Source organism: Scyliorhinus torazame, chromosome 7 (genome assembly GCF_047496885.1).
Source record: "Scyliorhinus torazame isolate Kashiwa2021f chromosome 7, sScyTor2.1, whole genome shotgun sequence".
Classification (NCBI taxonomy): domain Eukaryota; kingdom Metazoa; phylum Chordata; class Chondrichthyes; order Carcharhiniformes; family Scyliorhinidae; genus Scyliorhinus; species Scyliorhinus torazame.
In genome coordinates, this window is record NC_092713.1 from 196,096,740 (window position 1) to 196,117,517 (window position 20,778).

At 51.7% G+C, this 20,778-nt stretch overlaps 1 protein-coding gene across 3 annotated transcripts in view; it reads right to left on the minus strand.

Moving 5' to 3' along the window:
* Positions 1 to 9,592: 9,592 nt before the first annotated feature.
* Positions 9,593 to 20,778, minus strand: part of LOC140426769 (sodium-dependent phosphate transport protein 2A-like) — an 80,451-nt gene continuing 69,265 nt past the window's right edge. For all 3 annotated transcript variants that reach the window (XM_072511924.1, XM_072511925.1, XM_072511926.1), the window contains one exon: positions 9,593 to 19,914. In XM_072511924.1, coding sequence (XP_072368025.1) covers positions 19,342 to 19,914 — 573 coding nt within the window. In that variant the 3' untranslated portion in view covers positions 9,593 to 19,341. The remainder of the gene's footprint in view (positions 19,915 to 20,778) is intronic.

A 20,778-nucleotide genomic window follows, 5' to 3' on the forward strand; every position in this document is an offset into this window, starting at 1 on the left:
AATGATGACATTTTGTCGTTCCCCTCCCCCCCACCAGGCCGTCATGTTTTCAGATCATCCAGCGATGTTGGCCGCCGTGGTGGCAGCCGCTCATGTCTATGTTGCCCTGGATGAGGAGGAGGAGGAGGAGGAGGAGCGTGCCAGAGAGGCGGCGCAGGCTGCCGCAGAGGGGCAGGCGGCAGCCGCCCAGGCTGGAGGGACACCTGACCGACAGGACGAGGAGGGGGAGGAGGACGTCGCGGCCCCACGGCAACGGAGGCACCCGAGGGCGCCCCGTGTGTACCGGCCCCGGCAGTCATACCAGGACCTCACGGACCGGGAATGCAGGAGGAGACTCCGGATGAGCCAGGAAATCGTGGCACACATCTGCCACCTGCTGGCACACCTGTCACCGCGTGGCACTGGCGGGGGACACCCTCTCCCCGTGTCCGTCAAGGTTACGGTGGCCCTGAACTTTTATGCAACGGGGTCATTCCAGGCACCGAGTGGGGACCTGTCCGGCATATCGCAGACATCGGTGCACCGGTGCATCCGGGCAGTGACAGATGCCCTTTATGCCATGGCGCACCGCTACATCCGCTTCCCCGTGGACCGGGCCAGCCAAGATGCCCGGGCCGTGGGCTTCTCTGCCGTTGCCGGGTTCCCCATGGTCCAGGGCGCGATCGATGGGATGCACGTCGCCGTGCGGCCACCTGCAGATAACAGGGCCGTGTTCACTAATAGGAAGGGGACCTATTCGATGAACGTACAGGTGGTCTGCGACCACCGCATGATGATCCTGCACGTCTGCGCCCGTCACCCAGGCAGTGTACACGACTCATTCGTGTTGTCGCGGTCATCCATCCCCGGCATGTACGAGGGACGCCATCCCCGGCTGAGGGGCTGGTTGCTGGGCGACAGGGGCTACCCATTGCGATCGTGGCTGATGACGCCTATACGGAGGCCACGCAATGAGGCGGAGAACCGCGACAATGATGCCCATTTAGCAACAAAGGGAGTGATCGAGAGTTGCTTTGGCGTGCTGAAGATGCGTTTCAGGTGCCTGGACCTCTCTGGGGGCGCCCTCCAGTATCGGTCAGATAGGGTCGGCCGCATCATTGTGGTGTGCTGCGTCCTGCACAACATAGCCCAGCAGAGGGGCGATGTGCCGCAGGCAGAGGAGGGCGGAGTGGAGGAGCAGCAGGAAGAGGCGCAGTCCTCCCCAGATGAGGGGGATGGGGGCAATGGTCAGGGCAGACGGGGTAGACACAGGCGGGTGGCTGTCCACCGTTACCGGCTGGCCCAGCGGGCACGGGACAGGCTGATAGCCGCCCGCTTCACTGACTAGATGGGCGTGGGAATCGGGTAGTATGGCCACAGACCGCACACCATGGCAACAGCCGACCACCCACACCCCCCACCCATCCACCCACCCAGCACCCTCACCCCCCTCCCCAACCCCACCCACCCCACCCGCATGCACACCAACCCCCCCATTGCCGATCCACCTGCGGCACAACGGGCAGGGCTCACACAGTTGCAGGTGGACGCGTGTCTATCGCAGGCCATGGAGGATGATGACAACCCGCCCTGCGATGAGCTCCTGGCTCTACATCGTTGGACTATGTCTGACCCATGGCCACAGTACCACCATCCACCCGGACCATCCCTGCATGCGGCTGTGACACTGCAGCGCACGGTCCCGTCCTCTGCCCGGGGGATGTTGATGGCGGCCCAGGGGGAAGGGGGCAGACTCACCTGGGGCTGAGGTAAGACCACCCGTTACACACACACTTGCGCTCAACGTACATGACACGCCCGCACACTTTGGATAGAGCATAAAGGCAGCTTCGGTAGGTGTAACATTGACTTTAATAACCAAAGGAGTTCATGCACGTGCCCTAGCCCCTAAAACTCATCTGTGCCCTGCACCCGTGCCAACTTACTCAGTGTCTAATTGTTTGGCCTTACGGGCCCTTTGACTACGTCTACGTGGTTCCCCAGACGGTACAGCAGAACTGGAGGTGGACTCCTGTGATTCCTGCCCTCTGACACTGGATCCCTTTGGCGGCCGTTTCCTGGGGTGTCCTGGCCTAGATGGGCCAGGCTGCGGCCCGGGCGACTGGGATGGCGAGCTGCCAGCCTGTCCTGCCCGTTCCCCACCCGATGCACCTGGGACGGAAGGGGGGGAGTCCGAGGTGTCGCTGTGTACCGGGACCTCCCCTACAGAGGGAGCCGGGACGGACCACACCACCTCCTCCTCCCTCGGGGTGCCCGATGGCCCCCAGGCCTCTACATGGGTGGGGGATGGGAACGGACTGGCCATCCAACGCGCCCCCGATATCTGGCGCTGCCAGTCCTGGAGGCCCGTGCTGGTATCGACAGGGGTCTGCAGGTTTGCAGCCATGGAGCCCAGGGGGTTGTCAAACCCTGTCTGTGACAGTGCGACGCCGGCTCGCACATGGCCACTGGCGCCGATGCCCTCAGCGATGGCCTGCTGAGACTGGGCCATGGCCTGCTGAGAATGGGCCATGGCCTGCTGAGACTGGGCCATGGCCTGCAGAGACTGGGCCATGGCCTGCAGAGACTGGGCTATGGCCTGCTGAGACTGGGCCATGGCCTGCTGAGACTGGGCTATGGCGTTGAGCGCCTCTGCCAGCTGGCGCTGGCACTGGCTCATGGCCTCCTGTGAGAGGGCAGCCATTTCCTGGGCCACAGACGCCGCCTGCACGGAAGGCCCCAGGCCTCGCAAACCGTTCCCCATGTCTGACACCGTCGCACCCATTGCCTCCACCGCGGACGCCACCCGTGCGGTGTCAGCCTGGGTGGCACGCATGACTAGGACCACTCCCAGCTCCTGGACGCGGGTGGACTCCTCCACCTGCGACCGCAGCCGCCGCAAGCCACCCGTCACCCTATTCGCTCGTCTCCGTGTCGGTGGTTGCATCGGATCTATGTGTGGGTGTGGTAACTGCAGGAACTCGGGATCCATCTGGGCGGCAGATGTTCGCTTGGCCTGGGCTGCCCTCCGACCGCCCAGTCCCTCTGCTGCTCCTACCTCTACCTGCTGTACCGGGACGGCTGTGTTGTGCGCACCAGTGAGTGTACCAGACGCCTCATCACTAAAGTGCCCAACCGTGGTGAGTGTTTCTGCGATGGTGGAGGGTGTTGGTGACAGCAGTGGTGTTGTGTCGTGCTCTTCGTCCCACTCTGACTCCATGGCACTTTGGGGTGGGGGTTCGTCTCCACCCATCCACTCTGAGTCACTGTCCGGTATTTCGTCTTCCCGGGTAGGGGTGTCCTGGGTAGTGCTGTCCCGGGTAGTGCTGTCCCGGGTAGTGCTGTCCCGGGTAGGGGTGTCCTGGGTAGTGCTGTCCCGGGTAGTGGTGTCCCGGGTAGGGGTGTCCTGGATAGTGGTGTCCTGGGTAGTGGTGTCCTGGCTCGGATGTGACGGGGGCCTGTGGCTGCCCCCCTCATCGCTGGGTGGTCGCTCCCGCACGTGACGGGGGTGTCGTCTCCCTGTTGCTCCAGGTCTCTCCGTCTCCCGTGGTGTGCGAGGGGCATCCTGCGGGCGTCGCATGCTGGAGGGTCCGGGTCTCTCCGTCTCCCGTGGTCTCCGAGGGGCATCCTGCGGGCGTCGCATGCTGGAGGGTCCGGGTCTCTCCGTCTCCCGTGGTCTTCGAGGGGCATCCTGCGGGCGTCGCATGCTGGAGGGTGCGGGTCTCTCCGTCTCCTGTGGTCTCCGAGGGGCATCCTGCGGGCGGTGTGCATCTGCGGGGATGGGTGCCTGGACGTTTGGTCCTGCGATACACAATGAAGCATGCATGGTTAGACATCAGGCAGTGATCAGGTGATACGGGGGAGGGGGATATAGGGGAGGGGGGATATGGGGACGGGCTGTTGGTGGCTCACTTGCTCGTGGGCCCCCGACCTCTGCATCAGCAACCTCTCGATCCTCAGGTCCGCCAGCCAGTTCCAGGGCCCTTTCCTCGTGTACGGTCAGTGGCCTCTCATCAGCGGGCCCTCCTCCAGTCCTCACATGCTCCCTATTGTTGTGTGCGCGCTTCTCCTGTGGGGGAGGGGGGGTGGTGGCAGGGGTAAAAGGCAACAGTGTTAGGCAGGTATATGAATGCACGCCATCGGTTGCGCGTGCATTGCAGAGGTTAAGGTTAGGGCTGGATTCACTTGGGGATATGGGGGATATGGGGGATATGAGGGATATGGGGGAGGGGGGATATGGGGGAGGGGGATATGGGGGATATGGGGGAGGGGGGGATATGGGGGATATGGGGGAGGGGGGATATGGGGGATATGGGGGAGGGGGATATGGGGGAGGGGGGATATGGGGGAGGGGGGATATGGGGAGGGGGATATGGGGGAGGGGGGATATGGGGGAGGGGGGATATGGGGGATATGGGGGATATGGGGGAGGGGGGATATGGGGGGTATGGGGGAGGGGGATATGGGGGATATGGGGGAGGGGGGATATGGGGGATATGGGGGTGGAGGATATGGGGGAGGGGGGATATGGGGGATATGGGGGAGGGGGGATATGGGGGAGGGGGGATATGGGGGAGGGGGGTATGGGGGAGGGGGGATATGGGGGAGGGGGGATATGGGGGAGGGGGGATATGGGGGAGGGGGATATGGGGGATATGGGGGAGGGGGGATATGGGGGATATGGGGGAGGGGGGATATGGGGGAGGGGGGATATGGGGGAGGGGGGATATGGGGGAGGGGGGGATATGGGGGAGGGGGAATATGGGGAGGGGGGATATGGGGGAGGGGGGATATGGGGGATATGGGGGAGGGGGATATGGGGGAGGGGGATATGGGGGATATGGGGAGGGGGGATATGGGGGATATGGGGGAGGGGGATATGGGGGATATGGGGGGGATATGGGGGAGGGGGGATATGGGGGAGGCTCACCCTGCCTGCTCTGACGAGGTCGTTCACCTTCTTGTGGCACTGGGTGCCTGTCCGTGGTGTCAGGGCCACAGCGGTGACGGCCTCTGCCACTTCCCTCCACAGACGCCGGCTGTGGCGTGGGGCAACTCTGCGGCCGTGCCCGGGATACAGGGCGTCCCTCCTCTGCTCCACCGCGTCCAGGAGCGCCTCCACATCGCGTGACTCGAACCTCGGGGCTGAGCGACGGCCAGCCATCCAGCCGGGTGTTGCGGTCGGGTGTTCTGGTTGGGTGGGGGGGAACTCCGCGGCCTTATGAGCCGTCACGCCGTGCAGCGCGTATGACGCTGCACGGCGTGAACCACTGCGCAAGCGCGGATCCCGTTACGTCGCTGCTAGCCGATTTCGGGCCGGAGACTATCGTCCCATTTTTATGACGTGACGCAAGTGGGATTTGCGCCGTTTTTTGCGCCGATCGGCGGACTTTCCGCCGATAACGGAGAATTTCGCCCAGGATCTCAGGTTCTGTGCAAAGATTTCAGGGGTCATAAAGAACTACGTTGAATTGAATGAGAATGGGATGGTCTCACCGTCTACAGTGTGGGAGGCATTCAAGGCAGTGATTGGGGGGGAGATCATCTCGTTCGAGTCGTATATGGATATGGAGAACAGAGGAGAGTGTCAGGAGATAATGGATGAAATTCTGGGTGTGGATAGGGAGTATGCGAGTCACCCAATGCCAGAGCTCTTGGCGCGCAGGAAGAAGCTGCAAATGCAGTTTGACCTACTGTCTACAGGGGCACTTCAAGGGGATGGTATATGAGTTTGGGGAGAAGGCCAGCCGACTGCGCATCAGTTAAGGCGCCAAGAGGCTGCCAGGGAGATTGTGCAAGTGGGAGAATCTGGAGGTGGGTTGGTCTCTACTGCTGAGAAAATTAATGAGGTGTTTTGCACTTTTTTATGAGAGCTTTACAGGTTGGAGCCAGAGGATGAGTAGGAGATGGTTGAGTTCTTGGAAGGCTTGGAGTTTCGTCAGGTGGGTGATGAGATGCAAGAGACATTGGAGGCCGATCGGGTTGGAAGAGGTCCGCAGAGCTCTGGGTAATATGCAGGCGGGAAGGCATCGGGGACTGATGGGTTTGTAGTAAAATTTTACAAAACGTTCATAGACCAGCTGGTTCCATTGGTGCTGGAGACATTAAATGATTTATTGGCACGGTTTTCCCTTCCGGAGAGGTTGGGGCTGCACAGGGGGATGAAGCAGGGAACCCAATGTCCCTGCTGTTGTTCACATTGGCGATTGAACCATTGGCAAATGCTTTGAGGACCTCGGAAAAGTGGAGGGGAATGGTGAAGGGTGGAGTCGAGCAAAGGTGTCCCTATACGCAGACGACCTTTTTACTGTATGTTAGGAATCCAGGGCTGGTTATGGGGGAGATAATGAGGATATTGCAGAGGATCGGTTCCTTTTCAGGATATAAACTAAATGCTGGGAAGAGTGAATATTTTGTGGTTAGCCCTCTGAGGGGAGGTGCTGTGTTGGAGGGATTGCCATTCCATCTGGCGGGGGCCAGTTTTCACTATATGGGGGTTCAGGTGATCCGGGATTGGACGCGACTTTGCAAACTAAATTGTACAGGCTTGGTAAGCAGGTTAGAGTGGACTTGCACAGGTGGGACAGCCTTGTACTGTCATTGGCAGGCTGAGTTCAATCTATTAAGATGAACATTTTGCCGCGATTTGTGTTCTTATTTAAATCCATCCCAGTTTTTCTGCCAAAGCCGTTTTTTCGGGTGATGGAGCGGCTCATAATGGGCTTCATATGGGCAGGGAGAACACCTCGGATTTGGAGAGGACTCCTTCAGAGGCAAAGGCAGGTGGGATGGGGTGGTTGGCCCTGCCAAATTTATTGTATTATTAGTGGGCGGCCAGTGCGGAGGAGGTGTTAGGATGGATGGAGGTTAGTTGGGTACAGTGGAGCCAGAGTTTTGTCGAGGGATGGGTCTGGAGGCCCTGGTGACGGCATTTCTGCCATTTCCCTCTGCAAAATATTCTGTGAATCCAGTGGTGGTCTCCACGCTAAAAATATGGCGGCAACTCTGTCAGTGTTTTAAGCTGAGGACAGTGTCAAGTCGGGCCCCAACCTGGAAGAGTTACTTGTTTGAGCTGGCAAAATTGGATGTCACAATCAAGGGATGGAAAGAAGCGGGACTGGAGAGACTGAGGGATTTGTTTCTGGAGGGGCGGTTTGCGAGATGGAAGGAGTTGAAGGAGAAATCTGGGCTAGGGGGAACACATAGGTTCAGATATTTCCAGGTGTGGGACTTTGCTCGGTGGCATTGCCGACTTTCCCGGAGGCACCGCCATCTATCTTGCAGGAAATAATGCTCTCATGTGCGGGGTCGGAGGAGGGTAGCACGTCTGGGATATATGGGCGGATCATGATGGAAGAGTAGGTTTCGGTGGATGAGGTGAAGGCCAGGTTGGAGAAGGAGCTGGGACCCATTTTGGAGGAGGAGGTGGGGAGAGAGTCCCTTCGAATGTGAATGCTATGTCATCCTGCGCGAGGTTGTAATTAAGCTAAATGTTATGTTTAGGGTGCACCTTACCTGGGCTAGGATAAGTCGTTTTTTTTGAGGGGGTTGAGGATAAGTGTGAGCAGTGCTCAAGAGGCCCTGCTCACCACCCGCACATGTTCTGATCCTGTCCCAAGCTGGTGGGTTTTGGGGGTCCATTTTCTGCATTATATCAGCAATCCTGAATATTGATTTAGAGCCCTGGACACGAGTTGCTGTATTTGGGGTGTTGGACCACCAGGAGTTGAGGACTGGCGTGGAGGTGGATGCTTTGGTGTTCTGTTGGCCGGGCAACGGATACTGCTGAGCTGGAGGCAGGCAACGCCACCCAGTGCTGAGAACGGCTGGGTGATTTGATGGAATTCTTGTGCCTCGACTTGAGAAGGTCAAGTTCACAGTGAGGGGGTTGGTCGATGGGTTCTATTGTAACTGGCGGCTGTTTATTTTGCATTTTAAAGTTCCGGGGCGGTATTCTCCATTGGCTGACTCTGGAATTGGGAAACGCGATTGGGCGGAGAATCAGTTTGATGCCGAAATCGTGGCGGGCACAGGTTTCACATCAAATCCCAATTCTCCTGCATCAATGCATTCCTCTCGCACATCCAGTAAACACCCTTGGCCAGGAAAAAGGCTTCGTGGCTGCTGAGGGAGAGAGAGGGAGTATGGAAAGTGTCCAAAAACGCCATAGTTTGCTGACAGTCATGTCGCTGGCTGGGAGCTTCTGCCAGGGCCGTGGGAAGGAGTGGAGCATGGCCAGGAGGTGGGCTGTGGATTTGGGGTGGATGGGCATGGGACACCACTTCCGCGGCCTGCGAGGCAGCTATGCAGCTGCGCATGCCGCTGACTGCCCACTGTTAACGTAGGACCACCCCTCTAGGTGCCCTCTGGCCCCAGCTGATCCGTCAGCGGGATGGGCACGCTCCAGCACAACCAGTGCCATCTTGTTGGCTGGGATGAGTGTGTGTGTGGAGTGAAGTGTGTATATGCAGCTGCAGCTTGTCAGCTTCTCGACTGTCAATCATAGACTGGGCGAATTCCGCACCATTTCTCAATGTAATCGATTGTGTTCCATGTGGCGCCGGTGTTAGCCCCTCAATGGCTGCTGAATTGGTCCGGGTGCTGCGCGGGTTTTGCTGTGGTGGGAATCTCAGGAACCGAGAATTCTGCCGCTGGTCACTGTTGGTTGTAAGTGGGGGAAGGAGGAAAGAATCGTGAGGGGCGGATTGTTCTGGGGGGTGGTGGTATTTCTGGTTTTGGGGTTCTTGTTACTGTTGTTGCTTGTATTTTTTTCTGATATATGTGTTGGTACTGTTGTGTTTTGTGAACCTTTTGATGTAAAATATTAAAATTTCAATAAAAATATTGTTTAAAAAAAAGATAAAGTTGCTGCAGTCCGCACAGGTTAGGGGAGGAGTTAGAAGTAAGAACATTGCCAGTTCAGCGGTCACTGCCCACCTGGCATTGGAGTAGTGGACAAGGCTGTTTGATGTCCACCCGTAGCACCAGGAAGGTTGCAGCTAAAAATGGGAACTGCACTCTCAGACATCAGGCGAGTTGGAGATGAGAAATAGCAGCCTTCAGAGGGTGGGGCAGAGGGCCAGGAATGAGGAGGTCAGGAGAGAGGGACAAGGAGCATGGAGGAGAGGGAAACACCACCCTGAGCACAGAAGCAATGGGCAGAGAAACAGAGTGCTGTGGATGACTGAGAACCGGTGCTGAAGGTGACAGCAAGTCTCTCGGCAGAGAATCACAGACATGGCTGAAGTGGCAGCCTTGACTCTTTATTCGGAATGGGATTTAAAATCATTGCCTTCTGATTCAGAAGCACGAGTTCTACCAAATGAGGCACAATGGACATCTAAGACCCTTGGCTAGGGAATGGGAAATTAGCCCAGGACTCCAGGCTGCCATCCAGTTGTTGTTAAAAAGTGCCTGCGTGTAATCTTGGGGCAATGACTGCATTGGACATGGTTGTGACTAATTTTATGATTGAACAGCCACACGAAGAATGACAAGTCAGCAAAGGGCATTGGTGAGCCATTCAACCAAATCTCAGTTAAAGTGATGATAGTTCAATTGATTTTCAAACTGAAGAAATGCAAGTTCCCAAATAAATGTACATAGCGCCAGAAAGACTCAGACAACCTTTATTTCAATATTCTTCCGTTACAAATTGTGATTCAATCCCAATCCTTTAAATATTTACACATTAAACGCGGAATACAGCAGAAATCCCAAATTCCATTACAAAATTCACATCTCATTTTCCTTCCCAAAGCTTACGCATTGCTTTCATTGGCTTTTGCAGCACCTTATTGAATATTAGCACCTTTTACACCTTTGAAGCAACACACAGGGGGTTTCAAATGCAAAATTGCTCTTCAGTACAAATGTGACTCTTGTGTCAAACATCACAGAATAGGTCCCACCTGTTGAACCCCCTCAGATAAAGGGAAAGCAATATTGTCGTATTTATAAACCATTACAGCTTGGAAGTACACGTGGTCAACAGTAGAGTATAGACACATGTATAAAATTCTCTTGGCCTTTATTTTAGAGCAGCTGTTAATGCTTTAAATTAATTGACGGTTGTGTCAAAATAACAAATAATGTACCAAAATTTTCATTTTATGTAAGTAACTTTTATAAGCGAAGGATGATCCAAAGATTTTCATGTGCGGTGTAGTGCCTGCGAAGTGTGGTCACTGTTGAATTGTAGGAAACAAGACAACCAATTTTTTGCACAGTAAGCTCCCACAAGCAACAATGAAATAATGACCCAACAATCTTTCGTAGTCATGTTGATTGAGGCCAGGACACCGGGCAGAACTATCATGCTCCATTTCCAATAGTGTCACAGGACCTTTTACGTAGGCTGTTTAAGATCTCAGCCATAAAATAGCTCCAACAGCTAACACCAACTGTGCACCCCCGGCCTCCCCCCGCCCCTGGAAAAACCATTGCCATCTCATTCCGGAATATTTCCAGGGCACACCAGGGCTGTATAGTGGCAAAGTGTTTAGCACTGCTGCCTCACAGCGCCAGGGACCCGGGTTCAATTACCGCCTTGGGTGACTGTCTATGTGGAGTTTGCATGTTCTTCCTGTGTGTGTGAGGGCTTCCTCTGGGTGCTCCGGTTTCCTCCCACAGTACAAAGATGTTCAGGCTTGGTGGACTGGCCATGCTAAATTGTCCCTTCGTGTCCAAAGAACTGCAGGTTAGGTGGGGTTACAGGGATAGGGAGGGGAAGTGGGAGTGGGCCTAGATAGGATTCTCTTTCAGAGGGTTGATGTAGACTCGATGGGCCAAACGGCCTCCTTCTGTACTGTAGGAATTGTATGGCGCTGAGGACCCGGGTTTTATTCCGGCCCTGGGTCACTGACCGTGTGGAATTTACACATTCTCTCGGTGTCTACGTGAGTTTCACCCCTAGAATCCAAAGATGTGCAGGGTCAGTGAATTGCCCACACTAAATTGCCCCTGGGATTGGAAAAAAACTGATTGGGTACTCTAAATTGTTTTTTAAAGTATCTGTATATATTCTACGGCTCTAATATCTGCTTGAATCTCCGAGGTGGCTCTTGAACTAACAACCTTCTGATTCAGGGCTGAGAGGGCGAGCACTGCATCCTGGATTAACAAAACATAGACAGCCCGGGTGGCATCAGAGATGGGGTAGTCTACAAGATTACGTAGTCTGATTAATAAGGTGCTTATTGCTGATGTTGTATAGATTTTATTTTTTTTGCTTTTGTGCAATAACAGCTGCTATTATTGCCCACACTAGCCTTCGCTGCTTGTTTACTCCTCAAGCTGACATCATTTTCTCCACTGATTTGCCCAAATTTCTTTCTGACGGGTGCTGCCCATTGCTCAGATATCCAATTGGGTAACCAAAAGATATTCTTGGCTATGGGTGTAATTTTGCCTTTCTTGAGTGGCAGCGGGCGGGAAATGTGGCGTTGAAGCTGTTGGCACCAACAGCGGCTTTCTCCTCTGTATTGCTCGGAACTCAGTGTATAAACTTTGAAGGGGTGGATCCAGGCTCTGATTGAGCCAGCCCCGTCAGCAACATCCTTTTCTCAAGGTCATGGATCCTTTTTTAAAGATCGACCTGATGCACAAAGGTTAAAACGCACCCGCCTCAACCACGCAGCCCCCCCCCTCAAGCTCTTCCGGCGGGCCTGCCCTCCAAGTGCATGCCATGCGAGACTAGTTATAATTCACGTCAACGTGAATGGATTAGCTAACGGTTTAATGGTCAGGTGTGGAGGACTGATAATGACATGCAAATTCATTATAATTGAGTTCTCGACATCGAACGTCAGGATTCTCATTATGTCACCGGCGGGGAGCAGGGACAATCGCAACGAGACTTTAAGCTGACGTGAGGCATTCGGGTCTCTCATGAGATTGTCCACTCACGTCACCAAACCCACCGAGAAGAACGGGAGCGGAAAGTCTCGGCCTATATAACTGAGGGAGCCGAACATCTTGCCATGAGTTCCTTTTTAGAAGCTACACCTTCTCACTCCGTGGCCCTTAAGCATTAAGTTAGGCAATGTTTATTTTAAAAATAACTTCCTATGGAGCAGACGGTTCAAGAATCTTACACAACTTCTCAGCAGTCGCAATCACCCCTTCCTCAACATACTGAGGGGACATGCCAGCAAGGCAAGCCGGAAAAATTGCAATCTTGGCTCATACCTACCTGTGGATGTATGAGGATCAAGGCTTCAATTCCATGGATCCTTGGGTGCCCCGGTTCAGGGGAAGGCTGACTGACTCATTTCCACCCCTCCGAAAGTCAAGAGCATTGCTGCTAAGCAGCTCAACCTGGGCTCTTAATTTTAGAAGGGCCTGTTGAGTTAGGTGCCAGTGCCCGGTAGAGATCAGAATTCCAATGAGTGTTTGCCCCAGGAAAGGAATGGCAAAATAAAAAATTGATTCATCAAATACACAAATATATTTTTCATATTTAGTGTTCAATGCCTAGGAATGATTAATTTTCCTCATCACACTGTGCACTCTGTTAACCCATACCCCAGTTAGGAATAGAACGGACAGCCAACTCATTTTTTGCCTATTTTTTCCATTATGTTATTTGAAAGCAGCATGAATTTATAACAACAACTTGTCATCCACATTGTTTCTATAACATCTTAAGGTGTTTCGCAGCAGCACAATCTGACCAAAGGTGACACAAAAGCAAAGAGGGATATGTCGAGGGTAAAGAAGTGGTAGGTTTTAAGGAATATCCTAAAGGAGGGGAATGAGGAGGTGAGCTTTCAGAAAGGAATTCTAGAGTTTGGAGTTGATTCCTGAAGGTGTGGCAATCAGCTTTGGAATAAAGTAAGTGGGGTATGCGTGAGAGGCTAAAATTGAAGGATCATGGAGACTTGTAGGTCTGGAGAAAGTTTCAGAGATGGAGAAGATCGAAATTTGGAGGAATTTTAATGCAATGATTAATACAAAAATGTGAGGCATTGGTTGACTGTGAGCCAATGTGCATTGTTGAACATAAAGGTGATGGGTAAACAGAATGTGATTGGGGTAGGATATGGTCAGCTGACCTATGGATGAACTCAAGATGGGGTCATGCAGGCCAGAAGTGGAACAATCAAGTTTGAAGATAAGAACATTTTTTAAGACTGCGTCTTATTTTAATGGTGTTTTTCATCCCAATATGTCTTTAGAATGTATGCACCAAATTTAGGGAGACAAACAAACCATCAGACCTGGAGTGAAATGGATACACATGGGCTAAATATTCTGAATCCCTATTGCTATCGGCACATGGAAGGTTGCACTGCCCATATAATTTCCTGCCCATTGATATGACGGGATCAAACTGACATTGTTATCAGGGGAAAGAACAGCAGCAGTCACCAAACACTCCTGGAGGTGGAGCTCTAACCTCTTGCCTTAAGAAGAACACAAAGGAAAACAGAGACTCAAAAGAGAAAACTAGGACTTTGTTGCTACAATGAACCTCAGCGTCAATCAAGCCAGATGAGTGGAAATACAAGCAATGTTCTGTGGAATGCAGATTTTAGGGAATTTGCCAAATGGTGCTGGGGAATCCAAGAGTTCATCTGTATTCTGATCATCTAGGTTTATGCCACAATAATAATAATAATTGCTTATTGTCACAAGTAGTAGGCTTCAATGAAGTTACTGTGAAAAGCCCCTAGTCGCCACATTAAGGCACATGTTCGGGGAGGCTGGTGTGGGAATTGAACCCGCGCTGCTGGCATTGTTCTGTATTACAAGCCAGCTGTTTAGCCCACTGTGCTAAACCAGCCCTGAACACTGTCGGTGGGTTTCTCCGTCTCGCCGTACTCGTTTTCTGCTGCGGCGCACCTCTGCCGGCAGTGGGATCCTCCCTCCATCCTGCCAGCTGGCCAATGGGGTTTCCCACAGTGAGCACCCCCACGCCGTTGGGAAATTCACGGTCGTGAGCGCACTCCCAGCGAAACGGAGGATCCCACCAAGGGAGAATCCAGTCCCAGGCCTTGCAAACTCTGCATTTGATAGCTTTTCTTTGAACTAACATGTACTAACTAACTTGTTGATGAGTGTCAGGGTCCCTTTTGCTAAAAATTTGGGAAATCCCTGCCTTGGATTGTAATATCTGAGCTACATTGAAGTGAGCCCAATAAGGGCCTGTGAAGATGTAAAATGGCGTGAAAGGAGCGCAGGGTGTGTTATTTTAGATCGGTTGTTGGCCTTTGGGTCCACATGGATTTGAGGCTCACATCAAGGCTTGCGCTTACCTGAGTTAACCAGTGGGATTCTCCGTTCCTGAGACTAAATGTTGACGCTGGGGCAGGATTCGTGGATTTTCACATCAGCAAAACTGGTGTCGCACCTGGACTGATTCAGCGACTGTGGAGGGGCTGGCACCAGCGCCATGTGGAACACAATCGATTCCAATGAGAAATGGCGTGGGATTCGTCGGGTTCGTGATTGACACTTGGGAGGCGGACAAACTGCAGCCGCACAGAGACATTACACTCCCCACACACACTCATCCCAACCAAAAAGATGGCACTGATTGTGCTGGAGCGTGCCCATCCCACTGATGGATCGGTTGGGGCCAGAGGGCACCTGGGAGGGTGCCCCTTGACCTGTGATCCTAAGTTTACAGTGGGCTGTCAGCGGCATGCACAGCTGCATGGCTGCCTTTCCGGCTGCGGTAATGTGTTCCGTACCCGTCTACCCTGACTCCACAGCCCACCTCCTGGCCATCCCCCACTACTCCCTCTGGCCCTGGCAGAAGCCCCCCAGCCAGCGGCATGATTGTCAGCAAGCTATGGTGATGTTGGACACTTTTCGTACCCCCTCTCTCACCCTCAGCAGCCATGTCTCCTGTTTCACAATTTTAAAAAGCACAGGTGAACCTCACCATTTGAGCATCGCCCCAGTGGAGGCGGAGCAGCGCGGAAGCCCCAGAGAATACCGGGTCAGGCCTGCTAATGATATGCCTGATTTACTGTTCTGGAATGCATTGACGCTACTGTTGAGGCACCAGGGAATTGTGTTTTGGCTCCGGAGAATACCGGGCCAGGCCCACTAATGATATGTCAAACACGTTTACTCTACGTGCATTCTGGAACTCATTGACTCCGCTGTCAAGGCACCGGAGAATTACGATTTGGTGTGAAACCGGCGCCTGCCACGATTTTGGTGTCAAAACTAACTCTCTGCCCAATTGTGCTTCCTGATTCCGGCATCGGCCGATGGACATTTCCAGCACAAGGGAGATGTTGTATGAAACATATGTCTGTTTTGGTAGGTATAGTAATGATCCCACAGCACTACTTAAGGAAATGAAGATAGTTCTCCTTGTGTTCTCGCCAACATTCATCCCTCAACCAAGCAGCACCGAAATGCAGATTGACTGCTTTTTCAATTTAAGCCTGAGAGATATTGCTGGATCAAAATGGCTTCACCGTTTGACTATTTGACAGCTAATGGGCAGTGTGTTGGGTATTCAACAAGTTGTGCCATACAATTGGAAGCATTATTAATATTTGCATGGCATTAGATGGAAGATTGAATTGTGAGAGTTTTATCAAAATGTTTTGTTAATGAGCTTGAACATAAGCCTTGGTGTCAATCATATAAACCAATGCTGGAAAGCTGCAAGGAAATTATTTATGAATTAGGATTTCTCATTCATGATATTTAGCAACCACATCAGAAAGTTGTTTTCACAGTCAGATTTAGTTACATGAAGATAATTTTTATATTCAATGGCTGGATGTTTATCTATTGGAGCAGAGAGAAACCCCTTACAGAAGCCATCATTTTGATAGTAAGCCAGCTCATTGCAGGCAGTGGAAGTGAAAATTAGATTTAATGTGACGTGAGGATATTTGGATTACCAGACCACTAGTATTTGCATTCTATCTAGGGTAGTTAGCCATACCTCCATTTCATCAGCTTCTCTAGTGCTTCACCCTTCTGCATGCCATGTTAGCACCAAGAAACATATAGAAATACTTTAAGTAAAAGCATCTACATCTGTATAAAGTACAAAATACATCCACAATATAATGATATATTCAAACAAACTATGAGATCAGCAATGCTGAACACAACATCACCAAGGAAAGGCGAACGATAAGGAAGGTTTTCTGTCCTCAACATTTTCAGTAGACTGCAGAGTGCTCCAAAATAAAAATAACTAATTTGGGGCAAGATACATTAATTTAGCATGGCTCAGAATCCCTGAGGGGAGACTCGTGCAAAGGGTTTGGAGACTGGAGTGAGCAAATTGGCGCATGGAGGGATTCTCCCGTCCCAGAGCCGCTTCATTCTCAGTGGCAGGCCGTTCACTGGCAATCTACTCCAGCCGCCTGTCACTTTCCCATTGAAGGCACCTCACGCCACTGGGAAACCCATGGGTGGAGGTACGCTGCCGGCGGGAACTGAGAATCCCAACGACAGGAGAATTCTGGCCCCGATCTGCAATTCCACTAAATTTCCAACTGTAGATTTTAATGAATGGGACCATTGAGAGCACCGTGACTGTACCCTCCATTTCTGACTCTCCAATCTCGATCTAGCCCGGAGAAAAACCCCCCAAGGCCCAAGAAAAGTCTGGTTAGATAGCGGTGGGGACCTCGTCAACAGAGCCAGGGAGAAACTCCCAGCCAAACCTGCCTGAAATGACACTTAGAAACATTTCCATTAAATTGCGCCCAGCAATTAAAATATTAGACATTTCTGGAAACAATCTAGGGAAAACAATAATTATTGGACATTAAATAAGTTGCTTTGCTTTTATTTTTTTTGAACAATTTTTTCTTCGTTAAAATTCCTACAGTGCCGAAAGAGGCCATTTTCTCTGAAAGAGCACCCCAACCAGGTCCATTCCCGCAACCTATTCCTGTAGCCCCATAACCCCCACCTAATTTAGGCATCTTTGGACACTAAGGGCAATTTAGCATGGTCAATCCACCTAACCTGCACTTCTTTAGGCTGTAGGAAGAAACTGGAGCACTGGGAGGAAACCCACGCAGACACGGAGAGAATGTACTAACTCCACACAGACAGTCACCCAAGGCCGGAATTGAAACTAGGTTTGAACCTGAGTCCCTGGCGTTATGAGGCAGCAGTGCTAACCACTGTGCCACCATGTTACCCCAAAATATCTAAAAGATATTGGACTGATCCGATGTAGGAGAGGAGGAGATCTGTGTAACTGGAGGGGCCAGCTGAAGACATTAGGTCAATCTGATGAAATCATCAGCATGTTTGACTCGGATAGAAGATTGGCTAGGTAACAGGAAACAAAGAGATGGCATAAATATGTAATTTTCTGGTTGACAGGATGTGATGAGCGGTGTGCTACACAGAACAGTTCTGGGACCTCAACTCTTTACAATGTATATAAATGATTTTGATGAAGGGTCTGATGGTATGGTTGCTAAATGCACAAATATAGGTAGGAAGGTAAGTTGCAAAGAGCACTGAAGGAGGCTACAAAAGGATATACATAGGTTAGGTGAGTGGGTAAATATCTGGCAAATAGCATATAATGTGGGAAAATGTGAGGTTGTCCATTTTGATAGGATGAATAAAAAAGCAGCATATTATCTAAATGGTGAGAGATTGCAAAGCTCAGAGATTCAGAGGTATCTGAGTGTCCTCGTGCATGCATCACAAAGTTAGCCACAGGTACAGCAAGTCATTAGGAAAGCTATTAGAATGTTATCATTTATTGAGAGGGGAATCGAAGACAAGAATTGGGAGTTCAGATATACAGGGCATTTGTGAGACTACATCTGGAATACTATGTACAAGATTGGTTTTGTTATTTAAAGAAAGATGTAAATGTATTGGGTAGCAGTTCAGGAAAGGTTACTAGATTAATACCTGTAATAGACGGGTTGTTTTATGAGGATAGGTTGGACAGGCGAGGCTTGTATTCAGTGGAATTTGGAAGAGTAAGATATGACTTGATTGAAACATTTAGGGCGGGATTCTCCGAACACCTGTCGGGTTGGAGAATCCCTGGGGGGTGGCGCGAATCCCGCCCCGCCGCCCCGAGCCGGCTGCCGTATTCACCAGCGCCGTTTTTCAGGTGGGGGTAGGACTCACACCACGCCGGTAAGGGACGGTGGCAACGGCCACAACGGCGTCTCCGGGCCCCGATCGGGGCCCACCGATCTGCGGGCGGGCCTGTTCCATGGGGGCACTTCTTCCTTCCGCGCCGGCCGCTGTAGGGCTCCGCTATGGCTGGAGCGGAGAAGAGAACCCCCTGCGCATGCGGCAAAATACCACATGCGCGGAATCACGGCAGCGGTTCTGCGCATGCGTGAACCTGCACCATCCCTTCGGCACCGGCTGAAACGGCGGCAACGACTCCGGCGTCCACCTAACCCCTGAGACAGGTAAGAATTCCTTACCTTGAGCGCCGATTTTCCAGCCGGCATGGGGACTTAGACCCCGGAAAGGAGAATCACGGCCTTAAAGTCTTTAGCTAGATTGTGGGAAACTTTAGGACTAGGGGCCACTGTTTCAAAATAAGGAGTCGCCCATTGAAGACAGGGGTGAGGATTCCTTTTCTTTCAGAGGATTGTGAAGCTTTAGAATTCTCTTTCTCAAAAGGTGGTTGAAACAAAGGGCGGGATTCTCCGCTGTGTGTTTCTGGGCAGCATGCCGTTCACTGGAGGTGGGATTCTCTCTTCCCGCCGCGTGTCAATAGGACTTCCTATTGTGGCCACCCCACACCGCCGGGAAACCGGCAGGCGGGGGTGCGTTGCCGGCGGTAACAGAGTCCCAACGGCCAGTAAAATCCAGCCAGAATGTTTGAATATCTTTAAGGCAGAAGCAGATAGATTCTTGATAAGCAAGGAGGTGAAAGGTTATCGAGGGTAGGCAGGAATGTGAAGTTGAGGATAACCATTAGATTAGCCATGATCTTATTATATGGTGGAGCAGGCCTGAGGGGCCTAATTCATATGTCCGTATGAATCTGGCCAATCAGATTTAATAACTGAAGTGGGCGAAGGTTTAGCGGATTCACATGTTGTTTCTTCATCTAGTGTTTTAGCAGAACCTTTGATTCACTCACTTTGAATTGGATATGGCATCTGCTAAATTAGCTGGGGAACTGTTAGGTTATTTGCAACCAGAATACTTCCACTGATTTAACAGTCACTTCCAGAAATATCTTTTCACACCATCCGAATCCAGAGGGAAAATAGCTCCCAAAGGCTCTCAGAAACATACTTGCACTATCCAGGTTAGGGAGACCTTGGGGGCTGGACTGGGAGGGTTTTGGTGGGGCTGTGGGCAAGGGGAAGAAGTAAGAACTCTGCAAGCTTTGAAAAATGTCAAGGGAGTGAGAGACAACTTGATCTGGTGCTACAGCTTCGTGACATCGAGCACAGGCAACCTGTTTAATATGGGAGATGAGGCCCCGACTGAAATCTCCTCCAAGTAGGTGATGGCTGGGTTTTCGCAGGCGGTTTTCATCTTCATCTGTGGAGATTTCTCACTGCATCTCGCACCTTCCCGGGGCTCCGACTTGTCAGAACAAATGCAATGGTCCGTGCAGCACAGGGCAGCGTTAGTTATGACATGGTCCATTGGCTTCAAGGAGTGCATCCAATCCGGGAGGAAGTTCCACGACTGCAGTTTTGTGGGCAGAGAGCTGGGCCTGCGCGTTTGCAAGATGTTAATGATGCCTATGAAGACAAGGATGCCCACAAAGGGAGCACCCACTCCGATAAGAACCTGCCAACCAGCCATGGAGAGGCCAAAGATAAGCGAGGGAAGCAGAAGGAAGCAGATGATCAGATATAAAACAGCAAACCAGCGGTACTTGGCAGTTCGTTCTCCCAAGGTCTTTGCCATGCGGATGGGGAAGCGGGTGATTGGAAATGGGTACCACAATATAATCCCAGCAATATTGAAAAAGAAATGGGAAAGGGCGATCTGTGAAGAGAAAGAGTTTGACAGTAATTAGGTGCTCCTCACTAATTAGACAAAGATACCTCGAACTGAACACTATGCAAAATCCTTTTCGGGATGAAGAAAGACTGCAAATGCTGAAAATATAAGAAGCCAATTAACATTTTGACAAGTTCCCATTTCTGGTGTAGATTGCGGGATTCTCCGTCAGCGGGATCCTCCGCTTCGCTGGCAGCGCACCCACACCTGTGGGTTTCCCGAAGGTGTGGAATGGCCACAATGGGAAATCCCATTGGCCGGCTGCCGGAACGGAGGATCCCGCCCATGAAATGCTGGTAGGGAATGATTATGGTCTGTTTAGCTTGTCTTCCAGAACTCTGGATACAATGGTAGTGAAGAATCAGTCTGTATTAATCAGTCTAGATTCTCTGTTGAGGGCCCACCACGCTACTAATGAGGATGGGGAATTTGACGCTCAGCCAAATATCCCATTCACTGCAGCAGGAGCAGAAAATCCCACTGCCATCAACAGACGGATAAACCCGCCCGGGGTCTAATTTTGTCTCATTTAAAGAATTGAGGAGAGTGCTACTGACTGAAGGTTCACGTGACTGATTGGGATGATCGCCTTGTGAGGAAAGGATTGAAAGGTTGGGCCTGTATCCATTGAGGTCAGAAAGATGAGAGGCGATCTTATTGAAACATGCAAGATTCTGAAGGGACTTCACTGGAAGCTGAGAGGGCGGTTCCCCTTGCAGCAGAGACTAAAACTAGGGGTCACAGTTTTAAAACCTCCCATTTGAGACGGAGATGAGAAGAACTCTTTTTCTCTCAGAGGGTGGTGATTCTTTGGAACTTTCCCCGAGAGTGGTGGATGCAGGGTCATTG